Raw genomic sequence first — 21,376 nt, forward strand, 5'->3', positions numbered from 1 at the left:
TTTTTTTTTTTTCCTAGTCGTAGGACAGGTCTGCTACAGGTGCCAAATTCCAATAACTAGTAATTTGTGTTCTTTAAGGTCTGACATTCACTGTGGCTCATAGAACTTTGGAGATCATGTGGTTTAGAAGATCGAGCTTTGGTCTTAAAATTAGGGATCCTAAGCTTGGTACAGCCTGTCTTCCCCTCACAGACAGTGTTGATGTGGGTAGGTTAAAAGTGAGTATTTCCAAGCCCCACTACTTCACTGCACCACAGAGACATTGGACTGGTGTGAGGCTTTCGGGGAGTGTGTGTGTAGTTGTGAAGTAGGCATTTTGACTTGATAGCTATTACCTACTATTAGGATATTTTCTCTGGCATATTATTTTATGTTGTAGAGCATCTAATGGTGTTTAATAAAAAGATAATATGCAGGATGATTTCTGGGAAGTTCTGTAAATGATTGATTTCAGAAAGTTATATCTTCCAACCATATGTTGATAGGGAAGCTTCTCTATTATAGAATAATAATTACAGCACCTGACATAAATTATTGGGTTAAATGGTCAAATTATTTAATTCAGAAAATGAAAAGTATATAATTTTCTTACTGCTTCCCCACCAATAGTATTATAGTAAGATCTTATTTTTTCTTTTTATCTCTTTAGCTGTCTTAGCTAATTTAGAGGAAAATTCCAAATCTAATTTTAGTCATGTCAAAGATATATGTATGAATAGTAGCTGGAACTAATAGGTGATTAAATGTGACCAATGAAAAGTCCCTCCTAATTGGGACTTCCTGCCTTCCTTTGGGGACTGATGAACTCATTCATAAATTTACTTTTACTTGACTTTCAGGACTTCAATGATTCTGCAGATAATATTTTGGAGAAGCCTTTACTAACTACCCACCCCCTCACCCCGACCTTTTAAGATAGGACCTGCGAGCTGCTCTAGTGAGCTGATCCTGTGCCAGCTCCCAGCACATTGTCAGGCAGTTGCATTTTTTGTTTTGTCTGTGTCCCTGACTTGACTGTAAGCTTGTGGACACCAGGAATTGTGTCTTATTCATAGCTGTGGATCCTGGTATATGTGGCACTTAAGTAGGCTTTTGATGAATATTTGTAAGATGTAGCATCAGTCCTAAAGCAAATTCCAAATTGGTATATACATGTTTTAAAAAGATTGAGGCCCTATGTTCAGTGTCGTGTGGTGGTTAAAAGTATGGTGTTTCCAAGCAGTCTGGGATTTTTATTCCATTCTGCTGCTTCCTAGCCATGTGATGAATAAAGAAATCTACTTCATAAGGATTATGAAGATTCATTTACCCATATATATCCTCTGCTTGCTGTGTGCAGGGTAGAGGGATTTTATTTTTCAGAGACAGACTATAAACAAGTAAAACCAGAAAACAGGAGAATTTCAGATTGTGATAAGGCTTAGAAAGGAAATGCAGAAGATGAGAAGAATAATTTCCATCTTGGGGTGGTGTGAGAGTGGGCGAGGGAGGGTTACTGGGGGAAGGTGGCAGCTGAGGAAGTGAGAGTGAATGCAAAGTCCCCGAATGGGGAGCTTGCCAGGCATGTTTCTGGGGAGGCCAGCACGTCTGGAGCAGAGGAAGTTGAGGAGGATAATATTTATTGTATTTTAAAATATAGTTTAGAGTTAACACTTTAATGGTGTAGACAACAAAACACATTAATAAGGACAGCATAAGATAGGAGGAGAAGAGGCACGGCCAGGTCTTACAGGCTTGGGGTAATAAACTCACCTGCTGTTAGAGCCAGGCCAGAACCTTGAAATGGTAAAGATGATGTGACCTCCCTTTGTTTTTTATTTTTTATTGGGATATGGATATAGAGAAATATTTCTCTACAGTAGTACAAACACCATGATAAATGGCGAGTGAAGTCATACAAACATGATGGTGATAATGGCAAGTGGTTCTCGACCTCAGTGTCAGAGACCCAGTGGGGCCGGGGCGGGGGGTGAAGGCAGCTCAGAGCCTTCTGGGCCTGACTAGAGAAGGCATCTGTTCCTCAGTGCGAACCAAATGTGGCCATGTAGGAACACGGGCTCCAAGTGCTAAATCTGCCAGGTTTTACAGAGAACCAGAAATCTGAATTTCTGTGGGAAATTCCCAGATTTAATAATGTTGGCTCGTGTTTTTCTGAAAAAAACCTTGTGATGGATAGACAAAGTGCATCTGTGGGCTGCCAGTCTGAAACAGCTGCTGAAAGCCCTTTTATGGTGTGATAAAGAGGATTAAATGAAGTATGGTACATGTTAACATGTTAACCATTTTGCCTTATGCCCAGAACATACTGAGGAAAGGTAATTTTCATTAATTGCACTGTTAATGTGTTTGTCTTCACCATTAGTTTAATTCTAAATCCATATTAAAAAGTAAATATTATCCTACTCTAATTTAAGTGGTTAATATATAGTAGTTGCTGGTTTTGCCTGTTTAATTTTAGTTGTTTGCTCTATCAGTTTGGTGAATTCTGTATTCGCGGAACAAAAGCAAACAGTCTAATTCACAGGATGAAAGTGGAGAAGAACAAAGAGTGAACATTTTTGCGACTCATTCTTTTCTTATTTACCGTCTGCTTCCTTTGTGCTGCAGTCTCGCTTCCCTCGCTCGTGTTTGTGCTTCAGCACACTTGGGTCCCCAGTCCTTCTGGCCAGTGTTGGCTGCCTGTAAATGGGAAAGAACTGTGGCAAAAATGCCATTTTGGACCAGGCGAAGGATAATGGGAATGCAGCCTTATGCTATGATGTCATGTTTAGAGGCTTTTCATCAGTTTTAATGAAATACAAATGTGCTCAAAGCAATTTATTATTTTTTTCCCAAAAACAAATATCTTCATTTAGTATGGCCTAACCCATGTAGTTTTGTATTACAAGGATTATGTTTGGTATGTTGCAATCGTTGGCGATTGTCTTGGGGAATTTTATTCAGCACAGGCATCTCTGACAGTTCTGGCATTGACTTGGGTTAATTACTTGTTCATGTACTTTTTGGTCTTGTCTCTAAGTTAAAATTCTGGTGCATCATGGAGAGGAACACTGGGAGTAACAAAATATACTTGAATATTTCTTATAGATAAAAGGCTTGTAAAAATGCATCTCTTTTTTCCCTTTTTTTTTTTTTTGCATTGTTTTAAAATGAGACGTTTTGTTGTAACAACATAGGGCTTGAAAATAATTTTTTTGAGAAAATCTTATCTGTAAATATAAGTTCTTAATTGAATCAATATTTCTCTCAATTTTTGTTATAGATCATGGAGGAAACAAATACACAGATTGCTTGGCCATCAAAGCTGAAGATCGGAGCCAAATCCAAGAAAGGTAAATTGTAAGAGATGGAGAAATTGGTGATTTTGATAATGGAGACTGTGGGATTGTTACAAGCTTGCCAGGGAGAATATCAACCTTTATTTTATCATGTTTATCCCTAAATATTTGTCAAGTAACAATATTTTTGGAGGTTTATCATTATCAAAAATAATGCCTCTTATCCAAGAACAGGAAAATATTTTAAAGTATTTTCTTATAATGGAAATGTTATTAAAGAAGATACCATAGTAACTTATAATTTCAAGGGTGCCCATTCATTCAATGTCCATGAGTCATGGTAATTATCCACATGTAATAATGTATTTTTGACTTATAAACTCTCAATGTTTACACCTTAGTCTTCTTGTTTATGTATTACACAGATTTAATAGCTGATCTTTTCCCCTCCAATGTGAAACAAACCTTTCCTTTCTTGACCGCTGCTTCTCTTCTCTCAGACAGTGGAAAACTCACAAGATTTTTTTAGACTGAGCACTTCCCTTGTCTGGCCTTTATTTTCCTTCATCCTGGAGGAGACTACTTGATGCATGCATGGTCAGAAATGAAAGTCCAGGCACCCTAAGTTTTCTTTCAAGATTACGTAGTATTTTCAAACGATCTGCCAGTACACTTTAGTAAACCTTAGTCTCAATAAACTTTGTTGTGCATACTTCATTAAAGGAGGCGTGTCGTCATTAGGAGGTAATGAAAACACCATCAAACAATTCAAAAAGCAGTGATTGTATAAGCTGAGCATTATCCATTGTGGTCTAGCTTTTTCATTGTTGTTTAGTTTCTTATTTGCTGCCTCATTCTCGCTATCACTTTTATTGCTAACTGATGCTAAACACTGCAAGGTTTGTCAATTTCCTTTCTTATTTTAAATCAGATTGCCCTCTTTTAATCTGATTTCATTAGTTCCTCATCACATGGAATGTAAATTATTTTACATTATTTTATGAGTGTTGTTAGCTACATCTCAGTGGACTGGAATTCCTGCAGAAACCCTAATCTTGTTATTTTCTTGTTTGTGATCATGATGGCAAGAAATGAGAAGCTGATGTGCTAAACATTCACAAGACATGGTGAATTTCCAAGTGTAATTCCATAACTTTGTATAAACTTTGCATTTGCCAAGTGCTATAGGATATATTTTCAATTAATCTTCAATGTGTTGATATGTTTTTTACTTATTATGCAGAAAAAGAAACTCTTTAGTGGATTATCTACTTATTTGGTTTTTTTTTGCAGCCATTTAAAAATCCCTGGCCTGCTACAATACTTGAATAAATTAGAACTTGAACATAAACTGGATCCTCTTTCCCTATTGTCAGGCATATTTCCTTAAAGAAATGAAATGAGCTTCATTACTGTCCTAATAAAAATATAATTCGATCAGTGCCCAAAGAAAATCCCCAAAGAAACATAAATCTTAAAACAATTCCAGATAATTTTAGATGGCTTATTCTCTTGCATTACCCAGGCTATAGTTTTTTCCTCTCTCTATCATGAGAAACTGAGAATTGATTAATTTTTATTCCAAATGTGGTGACAGGTTTGGAGATTTTCAATAATATGAATGTGAGTAGGTTAGGTTAATGCTTTAGATTAGTTTTTGGTCATTGACACACAACCCATCCAGAATGGCCAACTATATTTCACATTTTGATTGTACATTTTGCTTTGAAAATAATATTTTAGCACTACATTTGAGGACACTTAGCACAATTGCCACATGGTTAAAGTTAACCTTTGGAATTTTGCCTAAGAATTGATCTCTCCAGGCTTAGGTCTACAGACATCATTTTATTTTTTATTATTTATGAAGTGCTATGAATGTGTACAATCCTGTGCGATGAGCAGAATGTGCCAAAAGAGAGAGCTTGAGCTCTAGGAAGAGAGAAAAGTCAAGAGTGTTTCTCAGAGGAATTTACTGTTCAGAATTTACTTGAGCTGCTCTTATTACTTAAACACACAGCTGCTGATTCAACTCTTGGCTAACACCTCTAATATGTATGCTCCTATATTATTTGAAAAATGGTTTAATTCAGAGATGAAGTTTGTTTGACTGTAATTTGTATTTAGTAAAAGTAAAATGATAGTGGCAAGAGGAACTTTAGAAAATAATTATTTGCTCTTTCATCCGACATGGCTATTTTTGAATGTTGTACAGGAAAGTTGTTGGTCTTCAAGACTTCATTCCAAACGTAATTATTATTACAGGAGACCAAAGATTATATAAATATATCTAGGGTCTTGTGCCATGTTTTGCATGATTATTAAATTCTACATCCTATGGTGATGTGAAGATTTGGAATGTATAGATAATCTCCAGACTGTGTGAGAGAGGCATTACAGCCATGCGTTTGTGTTGTATTTCAATTTCTAGATTCATGGTGCTTATTGGTTGAATATTTGAGCAGACACAGACATTTTTCGTGGCTGCTGATACCACAGTCTGCCACCTTTTTTACCTCATTGGAATATAGTCCTGAGCTTTTCAAGTGAACTTCCAATAGTACTGTCCAAACCTTAGTTTTTAAGCCATCAGTCCTTTACAAGAGCAGTTATTTGAGTGATTGTTATGGCTCCTTTGGCTGAAGTGCTGGTAGGATGCTTCCTGGCAGAAAGGTGGAAAGCCAACAACCTGAATTTGTATCAGAAAATTCCGATTTTTCTCTAGAGATTCTGATTCCTTAGGTCTGGGATGGGACTGGGAAGCCATATATTAAAGTTCCTTGGTTGTTCTTATGGCTAAGCTGAGTTTGGGAAACAAAAAATCTCACCATATGATGTGGAAATATCATAATTTAGTCACTAAGAGACCATGTTTTCAGAATGCAATGGACGATGACTACTATTGAAAAACAGGCAAAGTCCTTCAATAGTCGCTTCTAGGTGATCTCCATCTTGGTTTTCAAAGATGAATTCATTAACTTTATGAATTCATTAATTTTAAGTTTCTGTCATCTTCGTAATCAATGTGGCTAAGTTTAGAGTGATCACAGGCTCATTGATCTGTGCCTGTGTGGAATATAATTTTGGGTAACAAATAATCTGGTTTTTGTCCCCTCTTTTACTCCTCTTCTTCCTTCATCATCTTTATCACCTTTCTTTTTTTCCCTCCTTCCCTTTCACTCCTCTTCCATTACCTTTAACTGTATAGAATATAGTGAAAAATCTGTAATAGCAACATTTTCACTTAGTGAGCAGGGCATTTTGGAGAAGTGCATGTTTTTTGGTATAAACTCAGGGGCTATAGAATTAAAAAAACATCCTGAGTATTTGAAATTATTGGAAGTTGACTCCTCATTAGAGCCAGAAAGAACTAAGAATTTATGATTCCATATAATGGATGTTTAAATAGGCAACTTTAGGACTGACTTAATGGGAGTTAAGATTAAGAAAAGTAAAACAATACTTAGTATTTCTTCTGTATAACATACATTTATTTTGAGTGGAAGTAAATAAAACTCTAATTCCTGGTATCAGAATACTAGCACATTCTGCTTTACATAGAAAAATCTGAGGTTTGTGCCTGAGACTAGTATTTAAGAATTAAGGTGTTTAATTTAGGAAAACCTTACTACTCTAGAATAACTTCAGGCACTCATTAAAATTTTGAACATGCTATTGTGAATCATAGCCTATTTTAAAATAAGAACAGCTTCATTAAAGTACAAATAGCATTTTGAACACGTTTGACTGTGTCCAAATAAAATAAGACCTGCCTTAAATAGACAAAAGCGATTTGGTATGATTGTGCTGTGTGCTCCACGATGCTGTATGAGTTTGTTCTCCTGAATAAGGTGGACAGTCTTCTTTTTGCTCTTAATTTGCTCATCAATATTTTTCTTTTTAGACTAGCAGAGGTAAGTGTAGATGAAAATTATTTAAAGTTTTTATGCCAAATTTCAAATAAATGAGATCAGCATTAATGAAGCTTTATTGTCTTTTGTTCTGGGAGGGAGTTGTCTTGCAGAGTTTAACTAAGTGATAGAAACTATTCTCTGCAAATGTTTCTTCTTTGACAATTTAGGATGCCCTAGGACTAGCAGGAATGAAAGACGTTGACTGGATTGCTTGATGTATCTTGGTTTGGAGGCAATTTGGCACCAAGTTTGGCCGTTCTCTTTCTCCTAGAATAAATAAGAGTCATAAAAATTGCATGAGGTTTTAATATTTTTGCATTTAATCAGAATAAGAAATATCTCATAGAAAATCTTGGCATAAGAAAAATTGTAGACTTCACTTAATTTTTTCCAGGGGAAAGTTTTTTGTTGAAGGTACTTATATTTTTGTTAAGTGTTCACGTCAGACTAGTTAAGGCCTTTAACATGGTGTTGCTCAAAGGTTTTTGGGCAGGGAAGGGCAGGGCATGGTATGCGGGACCACAGTGTTCCCATGGTGGGTTATCATCTATTAGTGTATCAAGAATCAATTTAGGGAGTCACAACCCACATGTAAAATACGTAATTGGATTGGAAAGAAAACACCAGAGTGTAAGAGTGTCGTCTTATGAAATTTTCAGTCATTTTTGTCAACTGTTTATATATATACAAACGTATGTACACATATGGATTACTAGGTCATAATGTAAAGTGGGTAATGAAAGGTCAGAGAAAGGTCAGAGAACACTATTCTACGTAGTCATCCCCCTGAGGGAAGAGAGCACGTGCATTTTTTCCATCACCATATCCTTAGCGCTATAACCAGTATGTGGTTGGCTCTCAGTAAATGTTTGTAGATTGTTTGATCCTTGCTTCAGCTCAGTCATGGTTGTAGCGGAGCCACTACTATAGATGGGAATATATATCACTATGGAGTTTTGTGTAGGAAAAATACTTAGGATCACAGCCTTCACACAGGAGTGGCATTCACTGCTATGAAAAATATCAACTAATGATGTCTTTCCAGTAGACCTCTTATGTGAACTAATGTGGGACATCATCTGTGGCCGAAGCTGAAGTGGCTTAAACTCCTGTTGTGGTTGGAGTAATCTCAGCAAAGAAACTGGAAAGAAACTTAAGGAAAATGACCAATCATTGTCATTCGTGGGATGCCTGAAATAAGTGAAACTCTGGTGGCATTATTAGGAGACTTTAAGTGAGGCTTAACAAGATGAAACCTCCTGGTTGTCTTTCAAACTAGAGTTGTTTTGGTTGTGGTTATTTTAATTAGTATTTGGTTACATAATTGACATAGCAGTAGCAATATCGGGTACCACCATTTGTTGAGACCTAATGGAGCCAAGTACTATGCTAAATAATTTACATATGTAATCTTATTTGGTGAGCAGAGAAACCCTATGAGATAAGTGGTGGTATTTTCCTTTTACAGGTGAACAAGCTAAGGCACACGAAAGTAGAATAACTTGCCCTTGGATTTATAGTTAATAAGTAGCAGACCCCAAACTTGAACTCAGATCTATTTTCAGAGCCTCAAATCCTAATTATTTGTACAATTTATCAGTATATCCCCTTTTACATGAATAACCTTACTTGTAGGTACTGTCAAATATGCAAATTTGAGATCCTTTCTATGCTCTCATACAGGCATAGCATGCTCATGCACGCACACATGTACACACAGCATTTTACAGGTGAGATGATTCATGCTGTGTGACACATTATCATGATTAAGGACCTGAGCTTGGGTTCATTTCTTGATATTTAACTGGTTCCCCTTTCTTCCCTTCTGAAGGACCCAAAGATTGGTTTACTTGCTCATCTCATAATTACCGCAGGCTAGCCGCTCTTTCCAATCGTTTCTCTCCTGTACCAGAGCCAGAGAGGATGATGGTCTTAGCTTTCCAGTTGTCTTCTCAAATCTAAAATATCTGGTGGTTTTTAAAAAGATATTTTTTATTAACTTAGTAAGGAAACAAATTCAGAGTGTAATGGAGAGGCGAGAAGATAAGTGAAAAAGATGAAAACATTAAGAGAATGGAAAGTTGGTCAGAGATTGGGAGAAAATATTTGCATAAGACATCTGATAGAGGACTGTTACCCAAAATGTGCAAATAACTCTTAAAACTCACAATAAGGAAATGAACAACCCAATTCAAAAATGAGTAAAAGACCTGAACAGACCCTCACCGAAGAAGATATACACATGGCAAATAAGCATATGAAAAGGTGCTCAACATCATATGTTATTATGGAGATGCAGCTTAAAATGACGAGATACCACTATACACCTACCTATAAGGATGGCTGAAATCCGAAATACCACCAAATAGTGGTGAGGATGTGGAGGAATAGGAACTCATTCATTGCTGAATGAGAAGTGCAAAATGGTGCAGCTGCTTTGAAAGACAGTTTGGCAGTTTCTTATGAAACTAAACATATTCTTACCATATGATCCATCAGGCACACTCCTTGATATTTCCCTAAATGAGTTGAAAACTTATGTCCACACAAAAACCTACACACAGATGTTTATAGCAGCTGTATTTTTAGTCATCAAACCTGGAAGCCACCAAGTTGTTCTTCAGTAGGTGAATGGGTAAACCATGGTCCATCCACACAATAGAATATTAATCAGCATTAAAAAGAGATGATCTATCAAACCATGAAAATCTTGAACGCATATTACTAAGCAAAAGAAGCCAATTGTACATACTGTGTTATTTCAATGAAATGACATTTTGGAAAAGGCAAAACCTTGGAGACAGTAGAAGGATTATTGTGTAGTGGTTACTAGGGGTTTGGTGGGGGAGGAAAGCATGAATAGGCACAGCACAGAGGATATTTAGGGCAGCAAAAATATTGTTTGATCTAAAATAGTAGATACATGTCATTATACATTTGTCAAAACCCATAAAATTTTTTTTTGATGTTGACGGTGAGGGAGGTGGTGCCTGTGGGGGAGGGGCATAAGGAAACTACTTGTCAGTTAATTTTGCTATGAATCTAATCGATCTAAAAAATAAAGTCTATATTAAAAAAATAGACATAGATACTGGGTACAACACTTTAATCAGGGAATTTTAGTGTATTATATGCAAATATAATGTTACATGATCAATAATAACTCTTTAATGTACAAGTTTAAAAGCAGCATGAAATGTCTTAAGAACTAAATGAAAAATTTTGTAAATTGAAGGAAGAGAGGGAAGGAGGAAGACAGGTAGGTAGGTAGATAGGTAGGTAGATAGATAGATAGATGGTTGAATTAAATAGTAAATCACAGTTATTCCCCAGAAGATGAGTGGGGCCAGGTCTTGATCCTTCTGCCTCTGTGACCACTGTCTCTTTTCTTGGAAGAGCTCCTTCTCCTTTACTCTTCCTGTTTCCTGAGTAGATGCTTTTAAGTCCCCTGCCTGTGGTGAAGAAAGTGCCATCTCAGGATCCCTCGCATCGGCAGTTTTTTCCTCTGTTAAACCCTAACAGAGGAAGAAAGACAAACATGCTTTTTATTTGCCTACTTTATAATAGGCATGGGCTAGGTGTGTTACCTGTGTTATCTCCTAGTCCACACAATAACCCACATGAATGACCATTATTATTATCCCTATATACACATTAGTAACTGATACAGAAAGATGACATAACTTGTTCAGGGTCATAGAATTTGAAGTGATGGAGTTAGGTTCACCAATGTGTTAAGAAATTTCAGAATATGTTTCTTAACTATCTTCAAGAAGAAAGGCAGTCCTAACTCCTCACCCACATTTTAGAAGCTTGCTGGATATCTTTTTAAATTTCAACCTAGATTTATTTTTATCATTCTTTGTGCTTCATGCAGTATTTTTCCTTCTCTCCTCTTTTGACACTCATTAGTGATTTTACTAGGATTTATATACTTTTATCTGGAACAGAGGTCCTCAGCCTGGGCCAGTTTTATCCCCCAGGAGGCATTTGGCTGTATCTGGAGATCTTGGTTGTCACAACCGGGCAGTGGTGCTACTTACTGGTCTTGGAGTAGTTGGAGATCAGGGATAATGCACAGGACAGCCCCCATGACAGTAATTATCCATCGTAAAATGTCAGTAGTGCGAAGGTAAGAAATGCCGAGCTGGAGCAGCAGTATAATTTTAGGAGTCCACAGTCTGCACAGCACTGGATTTTGCTAGAACATTTAATGAAGCCCGGTATATCGTGTAACTGGCTTCCTTTTGCAGTGTCAGAAAAAGGATAGTTCTTCTGTGTTAGTGACTCCTGAAGGAAGAACATACATATGTAACAGCATAGGTGAACTGACCGACTTTCAGCGAAAGAGAAAACATGGTAGGATGGCAGGTCTACATTTTTTAAAAGCCAGTTTGCAATCAGTTTTGAATTATAGTTTATATGACTTCAGCTGCTTGTTGATTCTTCATGAGTGTTTTAACCAGCGTTTTAAGTCGTGCCTGCAACTTTGCCTGTAGCTTCAGAGCTAGGGGCCTGACTGGCCACCTCTCCTGTTCCCGAAACCTGTGTCTTTTATCCTTCTTTTCTGGAATGTGTAGTTGTGATAACTGTGACAGTTTCTAAGGTTTATGACCATATTTGAACACCATGATGGTACTGTATGCTATCTTGGCCTGGAGATGGGCACCAAATTTTGATGGTTTCTCAAATCATGTGTGGCTTTCACCTGATTTTATTCTGCCCTGTCATGGAATTGCTGGACAGAATTCAGTGACAACTGTCAGGACTGTCAGTAGCTAAATTATTCTCATGAAGTGTTTTTGCCGTTGCAAACCTTACTGGACTAGCATGTGGCATTTCTCACTAGCTAAGGAAAATAACTTAAACCATAGTGGCATCCTCATTTCTTCACATGTCCTTTTTGTGCCATTAAAGCATGGTTTGTGGCTTATTATAACATATTTATACAAACCTTGGTACTAACAGATTTTTTTATCAAAAGATACTAGATTTCAGGAATAAGGAGTTATATTCTCTTTTCATCTCGTTGCCAGAAATTACTCTTAAAGCAAAATAAGTCCTGCCTAAAATAAAAAGAAAATGAGAATCTAGCATATGTATGTTTTTGGCTATTTGGTCTATGCAAATAGTTATGTATTATTACTTTATAAAAATGGGTTTATTCTATATACACACATTTCTGCAATTGGATTTTTCCTCTTAGATAAAAGAGAAGACATATTCCATAAAAGCACATAAATATCAATACTATTATTTTTGTAGTGGTGTGAAATGCCATTGTGCATATATGGGATATAGATATATTTTGAGAAATCTGTTTTGATGGACATGGGGCTGTGTTCTGTCTTTTTCTGCAGTGAATGTCAAATTTGTCTACTTATACAAGCTTTGCTGTTACATAAATCATATCAGGTAGAATTCTTAGGTGATAGGTAGTGAGCAACTGTAATATTTTTCAAGATTGCTACCTTATCCTCTCAAATGACTGTAGAACTCCTAGCAGGCAGGGACTGGCTTCTGGAAAGGGGACAGTTCTTTCCACATCTTTGCCAACACTGTGCTTTCCCTACTTTAGCCAGTCTAAATCGTGAAACATAGGTCATCTCATGCACCACCCTAAATAATAGAAAATTGAACACTTTTCATCTCTCTATGAAACATTTATTCGTATTACTCTGTGAATCATCTGCCCTTGTCTTTCGTCTGTTCATATATGTCCTTTCCCTACTCTAGTGAGTCGTTCATATTTTTTCCTAATGAAATAGATTTAAATTTAAAATTTTCTACTCAGAAGTTTAAGATTGCTTATGTTTTTTTCTAATTGTATTATCGAAACAGCTCACTTCTCACCATCAATCTTTATTCACAATAACATATGGATCATTTCTATTTTAAACTAGGAAGAGATGAATTGACCTTAAATAGTAAAAGTGTATTAATTTTTGAAGAACTGTAGAAAAATATACATTAACTTTTAGGGCATTCTATTTCCAAAGTAAACTGTTTAAAGATTGGATCTTAAATATGAATAGCATGGAAATTTTATAAACACATATGTGTATGGATGTGTATGTGTATGTGTGTGTGTATGTGTGTGGCAAGGCGTGAGAAATACTTGCAATATCAAGTCATCAAATTTTTACGTTTTCTTTGTGTAACAGAACCAAGACCCAGTAAATTATTTGGCTTTGTTTCTATGTATTGGGCTTTGGTTTTGTATTTGACTGGAAAATGTTTCTGAAATTTTTTCTAATCCCTTATATTCAAGGGATGAACACTTAAATACATTATTTTGGATGGACTTGCATTCCATTTCTAAACTGTCTCCATTTCTAGGGTGGGATCCATAAATAAGAGTATTCAGTCTTTGGTATAATTTACTTCCTCTTTACCACTCAGTTTACTTAACAGAACAAAAACCACTTTTTGCATTGCTCTATTTCAAGGTGACCCTTTGCTTTTCTTTGTGTGGTGTATGCTTTCTCAAATCTGACACAGAAGCAAAAAGTCCTGGTTTATTTTACTTAGCTTGGAGGTATGTGTGGATTCAGGAAAGGAAGAAGGAAAGAAAGAGGATTTTCAGCCACTAAAAATATGCATATTTGAGATCAAACAATGTGACCTATTTCCTTTATTTTCACCATCAAATGGGTCTAGTCTAATCCTCTTGGGGTAGATTTTTCTCCTTAGGTCAATGCCTAATAGATTTTTACATCATAATCAAGTTATATAACACTCACTTTCCACATCCACAAAATGTAATATATCTATATAGGTTTGAAAAATCATTAAATGTCATTGCAAAATATTTTCAGCTTTGGATAAAGTTTGTTTTAGCAACACTGACTTATCCTCTGTTCCCCAACCCATTGTGCCATTTCACACCTTTAATAAGCTGTGTCGGCGGCAGAAGGGCAACTTCCAGCCTCCTGTTTCCAAATGTTCAACTTCTAGTCATCCTTCCACATTAATCTCAGATGACATGCCTTCATGGAAAGCCTTGCAGATGGAGGTAATTCAGTACCTTATATACACTTATATTTTGGCACTTTTCATGCTTGTGTCATATCAGCCTAGTCTTTGCCTTTCCTTTTGGACTGTGAGCTACTGGACCCGTGTCAGAGACCAATGTTTTATTCCCTTCTGTGAAGACCGTGCCTGCCAGGAAGGTGGAGTTATAAATTATGAGTTAAAGTTTACATTATCATTTAGGTTTACAACAGATTTGAACTTAACTCAACAATGATTTAAGTCATTCTGGTATCTTCTAAGTAACTCTGAAGAACATGAAAAATGGCCCTGGCAGCTAGGCTGCAATGTTCCTAAGAAAACATAAATACTTTTCACAGAATATAATAATCAGACAAGGCTACTCCTTGAGTATGTCTGGAGCGACACTGAGACAGGGACACTCTGCAACCATGAAAGTAATTAAACATCCCTCTCATGGCTGGCATGAGCAATTGCTACTGTTTTACTAATGATAACTCCAACTCTGCTATAATCTTCTGCCTTATGATTAAATTTGCTAAGATACTCATTCAATGATTTTCCTCCACTTCTTGACAGCTTTCAATCCAAATTTGGTCTTTACTTTCTTAAGCCCTCCTTGGAGTCATCCAGAATGAACCCAAATTCTACAAGCTTCCTTCAGTTTCCTCTTAAGATGTCCCAGTTCCTTTGCTGTACTGTCTCTCTTGCCATAGCAAGCTAAAGAAAGCTCATTTTATTGGCCACAGATGTTCTCCTGGTGGTCTTTGGCTAGTAGGCACTGTAGTTGGAGGAACTTAAGAAAGGAGCATTGATCTCAGTCTCTGCCCTGTGGATACTTAGAGTTTGGACAGAGTTTCTCACCCCACTGTCTTAAACAATTTTTTAAAAAATGGCATTGTTTGCTGTCAGGACTAGAATAGTTCAGAGGAAGAGAAGAAAAGTACAAGTCACAGCCAACGTAAATATTCCTTAGGGGTTGGTAGTTTCTACTGTGGATCCCAAAAAAGGTGGGTTAGAGTGAGGCATTTTGTATGGGAAAGTCCCAAAGCTGAAAAGGACCACTGTGTCCTGGAGGAAGAGAGGAGACTGGTGAAAGGGAGAGAGCTGGAAGAGTTGGTGGCTGATAGGGTTAGCCAGATAGGGCAGATCAGTGAAGGTCGTGACCTCATGAGAATCTCACCCATCCTGTAGACAAAAGCCTGGGGTAGGGGTAGTCATAGGAGATAATTGATGATTGTTGTAAGAAGAGGTTAAAGACTGGAAGATGGGTGTCATAAATTATATTTCATGACAGGGATCAAAGACATTTCTTGAAAGGCGAATGAGCAGAACGTGGTGGCTTGACAAAAGCAAGGAATTGGGTAGTTGGTTGCTATAGCAGATGCTGTTTTTAAACTCTTGGCCTACCTCTGGGTTTACCTGTAGTGGCCATTTCCCATGCCCACTGACAGCTTTCCACCTCAAAGTGCAGGGTCGCAGAGCTGCTCTCCTAGGGGACACCATCGCGCACCATGGGAGCTTACTCCTCCAGTGCAGAGCAGCCTAGAGGTGCCGACGATGGTGCCAGTGAGTGACCTCTTCCAGGGGCAGCTTTCAACCAGTGAGTGACTGGAGTCAGAGAACAAATGTACAATATTCCTTTCTCTCTGTGGGACGATTATAAGGCACATTATTCCCATCTCCTCAGAATACCCCAGGGGAGCTGAGCCCGAGCAGTGGCTGCTTCATATCACGCCTTTTGTTGGCTCCCCTCTCTCCTCAGTCATATTTTCCTTCCCCTCTAACTGCTCTCTGGGATCACCTCCTGAATAAAAGATCCCAAGTAATGCACCCTAACCTGTGTCCTTGTCTCTGTGTCTTTTTTTGGTGGAGGAACCAGAATTGAGACGGGTATCCCAGATGATTGGGATAATCATTATGCTGTGGAAAAACGGGCTTGGATTTCTTCCCAAGTCATTAATTAACGACTGTTGTTTAGTGAAAAAATGGCTGCAGTCATCTCAAGTGTATTTTATATATCAGTAAAGAAATATGGCAAAAAGATTTAGAGCTCATGGCTCATTTTGAGAGAAAAAAAAATGCTCCAAACCATCTGCAAAAGTATTAAAATGATCCCAAGTGTAACATAGGCACTTGAAGCCGTTTCCAGGCACATTTGAATGTTGTCAACAAAAAGAAAAATATATACTGTGGGGAGAAGCAAGAAGAGAAAAAGAGTCTGGAAACCTGTGATTTTAGCAGGTCAGGAAAAGGAATGTCAGTGGGCGAACAGGGCAGGAGCCCTGAACTCCGGCACCTGAGTATCATCCAGGTGGTTTAGGAACCCCAGGCCATTGGCAGCTGTGATGTGATTCTTGCCGGGTTAGCAGCACTGATGATCGATCACAGGGGAAAGGACCCAGCCATGGGATCATTTCTGTCTGCTTGTACTCTACTGAAAGTCATGATTAGTAACTTGAGCCAAGTTAGGAAAAATATTTCCGTTACTAACGATATAGTTGTTAAGTGTGCTCCGTGGGGATTCTGAAATATTTACTTGATGGTAATAAGCATTTTTCCTTATGATCACATTAGCATCCAAATATTTTGAAAGTCAGCACTTGATAGAGTTTTATAGACAAATGGCAAGAAAATTGCTTATAACTAAAGGAAGCAGTGAATCCATCTAGTTTCCATATACAGTCATACCTGCTGCATTCTTCAGCATTTGGAACTGATGCTTGACTGAAAAGCTGCCTGAATAGGGGTGGTCCTGTCTGTTACGTTCTCTTAGGAAATGAAACCCTGGCTTTCCTTAGCCCTGTCTTCTATGTTGAATCTTATTCTAGAAGGGCAGGAATACTGTTTATTGATTTCTTTCCTCCTCAAATCTATTAGAGATTCTTAATTCCATTGAAATGAGTTTAAAACATGCATTGTTCGTTCACCATTTAATAAATTGGGGGGTGTTTGTATGTATTTATCATTTTATTATGTTTTCATCAATCATATGAATTAAGGAATAAAATAATAAAATTTGCTTGAATTCTTTCTAGGAACATGTATTTTTTAATCAGAAATATTCATCTCCATTATAGAAAACATCATACACAGGAAAAGTAAAATTAATTAATGACCATATTAGTGACATTTGAGAGAACTTAATGTAGAATACAATGATAAGGAAAAAGGCAGCCACGAGCATTTAAGGGCACCTGTCTCTGAAAGAAAATGGTGATAGATGGAGTGGTTACTTGACACATCTATGGGTTGAGGTGAAATGAGTTTATTTTTATTTTACTGTCTCATTTTTTTTCTTTTCCTATTTGAGGAAAAGTCACTTGAGTAAACTTCTAGGCTCAGAAAGTGTAGACAAGAGATTGACACTAGAGAAAATAGAGTACATTTTAGGATGAAGCTACCTCTCGTAGGGCTAGATTTAAGATAACAGGTATTAGGACTGGGGTTATTATCCTTGGGCTGTTCACATCACTTTGTGAGTCCTTCCCTGCTCATTTTAGTGAAATAGCTTATTTCATTTTCTGGTCACTATAGTCCTCATTAGACTCTTCTAGGTATGGACCTGGATTTCGTGACCGAGGTCCTCGATTCTGTCCAGCACATGCCCAGTATATTGCTTGGCTTGTAGTATGTCCTCAGTAAATGTTTATTAAACTGGTTTGAACACATTTTCCTGAGTCTGGTGAGAAGGAGAGAAGAATAAAAATTATGATAAAGATAAAAGGGAGAAAATTGAGTGTAAATTCCCTTTACCTTTCTTAATCTATTTGGAGATGAAGTCAACTCCTGCGACCGCAGGGGGATGGTTTGGAGACTTGAAGAAACTGGGGAAGGTTCAGAACAGCTGTTTATGGAAAATGTAATAGAGATGAATAAACATCTTGCCAAACCAAATTAGTATCCAGCTTGAGGCTGCATCGTATGAATTTGCAGTCAAATTTCTTAGGGCAGTTATATGCCTTTTTCTAGTTCTTTGGTCACTCAGAAGTAGAAAACTCAGGGGTTTACTTATGATGGAGGGTGTTGAGATGAGTATGGCAGAAAGCCAGAGGACTGGGGATTATAGGGTGTGAGTTGAGAGGGTGGTGAAATGGTTGACCTTAGGGTGTGATGGTACTGGGAAAATTGAAGCCAAGCAGGGAAGGCAGAGAGAGGGCAGGGAACCTGGAGTCATAATAACCTAGAGAACTTATAGGGTTGAATGCGTTCAAGAGTTGCATTGGTAGGAGGTTGTAGCAACAGAAGGAAATGACAAGTTAGGGGAAGTCTTGGGAGTGGAATGGTCTCAGATATGATGAGGTCCAATTTATGGTTGCGTTTGCGGGTTACTGATGTATAATTAGTTTCACAATTTAGTAATTCTCAGCACCTTTAGGATTGTTTAGCAAAATTAAATTGGATTCTTAAATCAAGCAAAAAGAAACTTATTAATGAGTTAAAATCAAGTAAGATGGAAACAGTGTCTGTGTGATTCTAGTTTACTAAATTCTATGTGATTTTAAAGCTAAGTAGCCAAGCTAATACTCCTTTAGTAACTGACTTTCATGTATGGAAGAATGACTTATGTAACATCCGATCAGTGCTTTTGCTAGCCAGTTTTAAAATGTTACATGTGCAAACACCTCATAACTTATGCATGTTTTCCAGTGAGAATTACATCATAGGTCGAAAGAAAATAAATGCATCCATGGTTCTTAGATGTTACATAATCTAAGAACTTCATAACTTCCTAGTTACATAATCTGAAGTCATTATATAATTTCATAGCTCTTTATAAGGGGGAAAGTTATATTTCTTATAGAAATTCAATAGAATTATTGGATAAAGAACTGTGTGTGTGTGTGTGTGTGTGTGTGTGTGTGTGTGATTTTGCAAATACGCAAATAACTTAAGTACTAGTTAGAATTAATCTGACCATCTCTGGCTGCTCCTTTGACACCACCTCATTGAACATCTAGGTCACCTTTCAGTTCTACATCGAAAACTGTGGCTACTGCCAGCTCAGAGCTACACACAGGATTCCCTGGAGCGACAGGGAGTATTCTCCACTTTCCCAGCCATTCCTTTTATCTTCGGCCTTTGACTCTGCCTGAGTGGCCATTTATGCTCAGCATCCCCTGCATTGGGTGCTGTAGAGGCAGAGTCTGTTGGTGAGTTCCAGGATGTGTAGGTTTTGGCTTACAGACCTAGTGGTCTCCAGAATACTATCTGTCAAAGTCATGGCTGCCTCTGTCCTGATGAGTCAGACCATGCACCATCATGTCTCTGATTCTTCTTGTACCTCATCATGGAGTCTGGCCTCACTTACTGAGAAGTTCGGGAGATCAGGGCAGATGAGTCTCTGAGGCTCTTGTTGCCTGTTCTGGCTGCCTGTCTGATGCAGGTGTAAGCCGAAGCACCTTACCTCCCTTTGTAATACAAATACAGTTTGCTCAGATCCCTCTCCATTTGCAGTGAGAATCCAGAGTCTTCTGTAGCAGTTTGGTGGGAGTGGGTTTGGGAGACTTTAATCCAGTCATTTGTATTTTGTTTAAACTATGTCTTAATTTCCTGTTGTCTGCCCCTTATTATGCATTAATGGCAAGAAACAGCCTTTTTTTTTTTTTTTTTTTTTGGATTTTTCTCTTGCACACATCAACTGTACGAGATGTGCGTTTGTGGCAGACTTAGGCAGCAAGAGATTTTGTTTAGCCTGCTCTTTCTGTCTGAGACCTTTTGCTTCCTGGTGGCCCCCACTCTACTGTGGTCTCCTACTCCAGGCTCCGCCCAAATTAGTTCAGCAAACATTTTAAAACATTAAATTATCTTTCTGCGTTCGTCTTGAGTCTATTCCTCATTTGGGCTTCTTTGAAGTATGCATCATCCACTGTAGGTCCTAACTTGCGAAGTTATTTAAGAGGGGACAGGAACAAGGTGGAAATATATTTCACTCCGGGTTCCATAAAGACATTATGTCAGAAGGCAGAAATAGCTACTTCTGGAATTGAGCAGCATATGTTCTTGTTTGTAGGTTTGCTTGTCTTGCCTTTGTAAATCCATATGAATCTTTCAGACTTAGACCTGTGGACCCTCATCTAATCCAAGATTCCAGCCAACTCAGGCTTGTTAGACAGCCTGGATTGTTAGTCAATCCTGTAAACATGGTACGGCCTGAGGAGACAACCTGTAGGCTCTTGGATTCCCAGAAACATGTTTTTAGGGTAAAGTTAGTAAGAAATTTTTTTTAAATGTTGGAAATAAGTTCTTGAAGACTTACTTTATTATTGTTTTAATTGATGATGTTTCTTGACAACTTTGTGAGGCATGGTTGCACACCCAGTACATTAAAAATGCCCTTTGTAATTGGGGGAATGTCACGACCAGCCCTAGTGTAGATTGTTAATGCTGTTATTACTTATAAAATTTAATTATTAAAAAAAATTTTTACTTTGTTCTCATATCCACAAGGGATTAGAATCTCTTCCTTGTGCAATACAATTTTAATTAGAATGAAAATTTAGTAATTAGATCAAGTCTTCCCTTCTCATTAAAAATGAAATCTTCGCAATTTTGAATGGGAAGAATTAAAAGTAAAAATAAAATCAGATGATAAGCATGTCTATTTTCACCCAGATAAGACTATATTATTATCCACAATGTGTTTAATCTTTTAACCCATTGCAATGATGGTGATAATGGTGATGGTGATGATGATAATGATAATGATAATAATAATAATAGTAAACACCTACCAAATCAGGCATTGGCTTATATGCATTTTGTAATTTATCTAACTTTTATGGATAACAATTCTGTGAGATGAGCATCTCATCTCGAATGCAAGAACAGAGGCTCAGAGGGCGTCCCTGGTTATACAGCTTGTAGATGCCCTGATTGGGATTTGCACCTACAGTTCATTCAGCTTAGTAGTCCATCCTCTTCACAATGCTTAGAGATTCTAAAATAGGACCCTGGGCCTGATGTTATATACTTGAATAGCACATGTATATTTTTGAGCTCTTTAATAGTTTAATCTTTCTGATTTTAGCAGATAATATTTTTATTACATGTCATATGCACAAATAGGAGATGGCTTTGCATCTCCCATCCATCCTGTGTATATTACTTATACAGTAGAAAGAAATTAACTGGTTTCATTTTCTTTTGGAGCAAATGGAATTGGCCTCCCATTTTTTTTTTTTTTTTTTT

At 37.4% G+C, this 21,376-nt stretch overlaps 1 protein-coding gene across 7 annotated transcripts in view; it reads left to right on the forward strand.

Annotated features, from left to right (window-relative positions):
* The window catches only part of BICC1 (BicC family RNA binding protein 1), a 255,262-nt gene that overhangs the window by 147,342 nt on the left and 86,544 nt on the right, over positions 1-21,376 (forward strand). For all 7 annotated transcript variants that reach the window (XM_023531912.1, XM_023531924.1, XM_023531915.1 and 4 more), the window contains one exon: positions 3,263-3,332. In XM_023531912.1, the coding sequence (XP_023387680.1) occupies positions 3,263-3,332 (70 nt within the window). The remainder of the gene's footprint in view (positions 1-3,262; positions 3,333-21,376) is intronic.

Source organism: Pteropus vampyrus, unplaced genomic scaffold, assembly GCF_000151845.1.
Source record: "Pteropus vampyrus isolate Shadow unplaced genomic scaffold, Pvam_2.0 Scaffold3, whole genome shotgun sequence".
NCBI classification, from domain to species: Eukaryota; Metazoa; Chordata; class Mammalia; order Chiroptera; family Pteropodidae; genus Pteropus; species Pteropus vampyrus.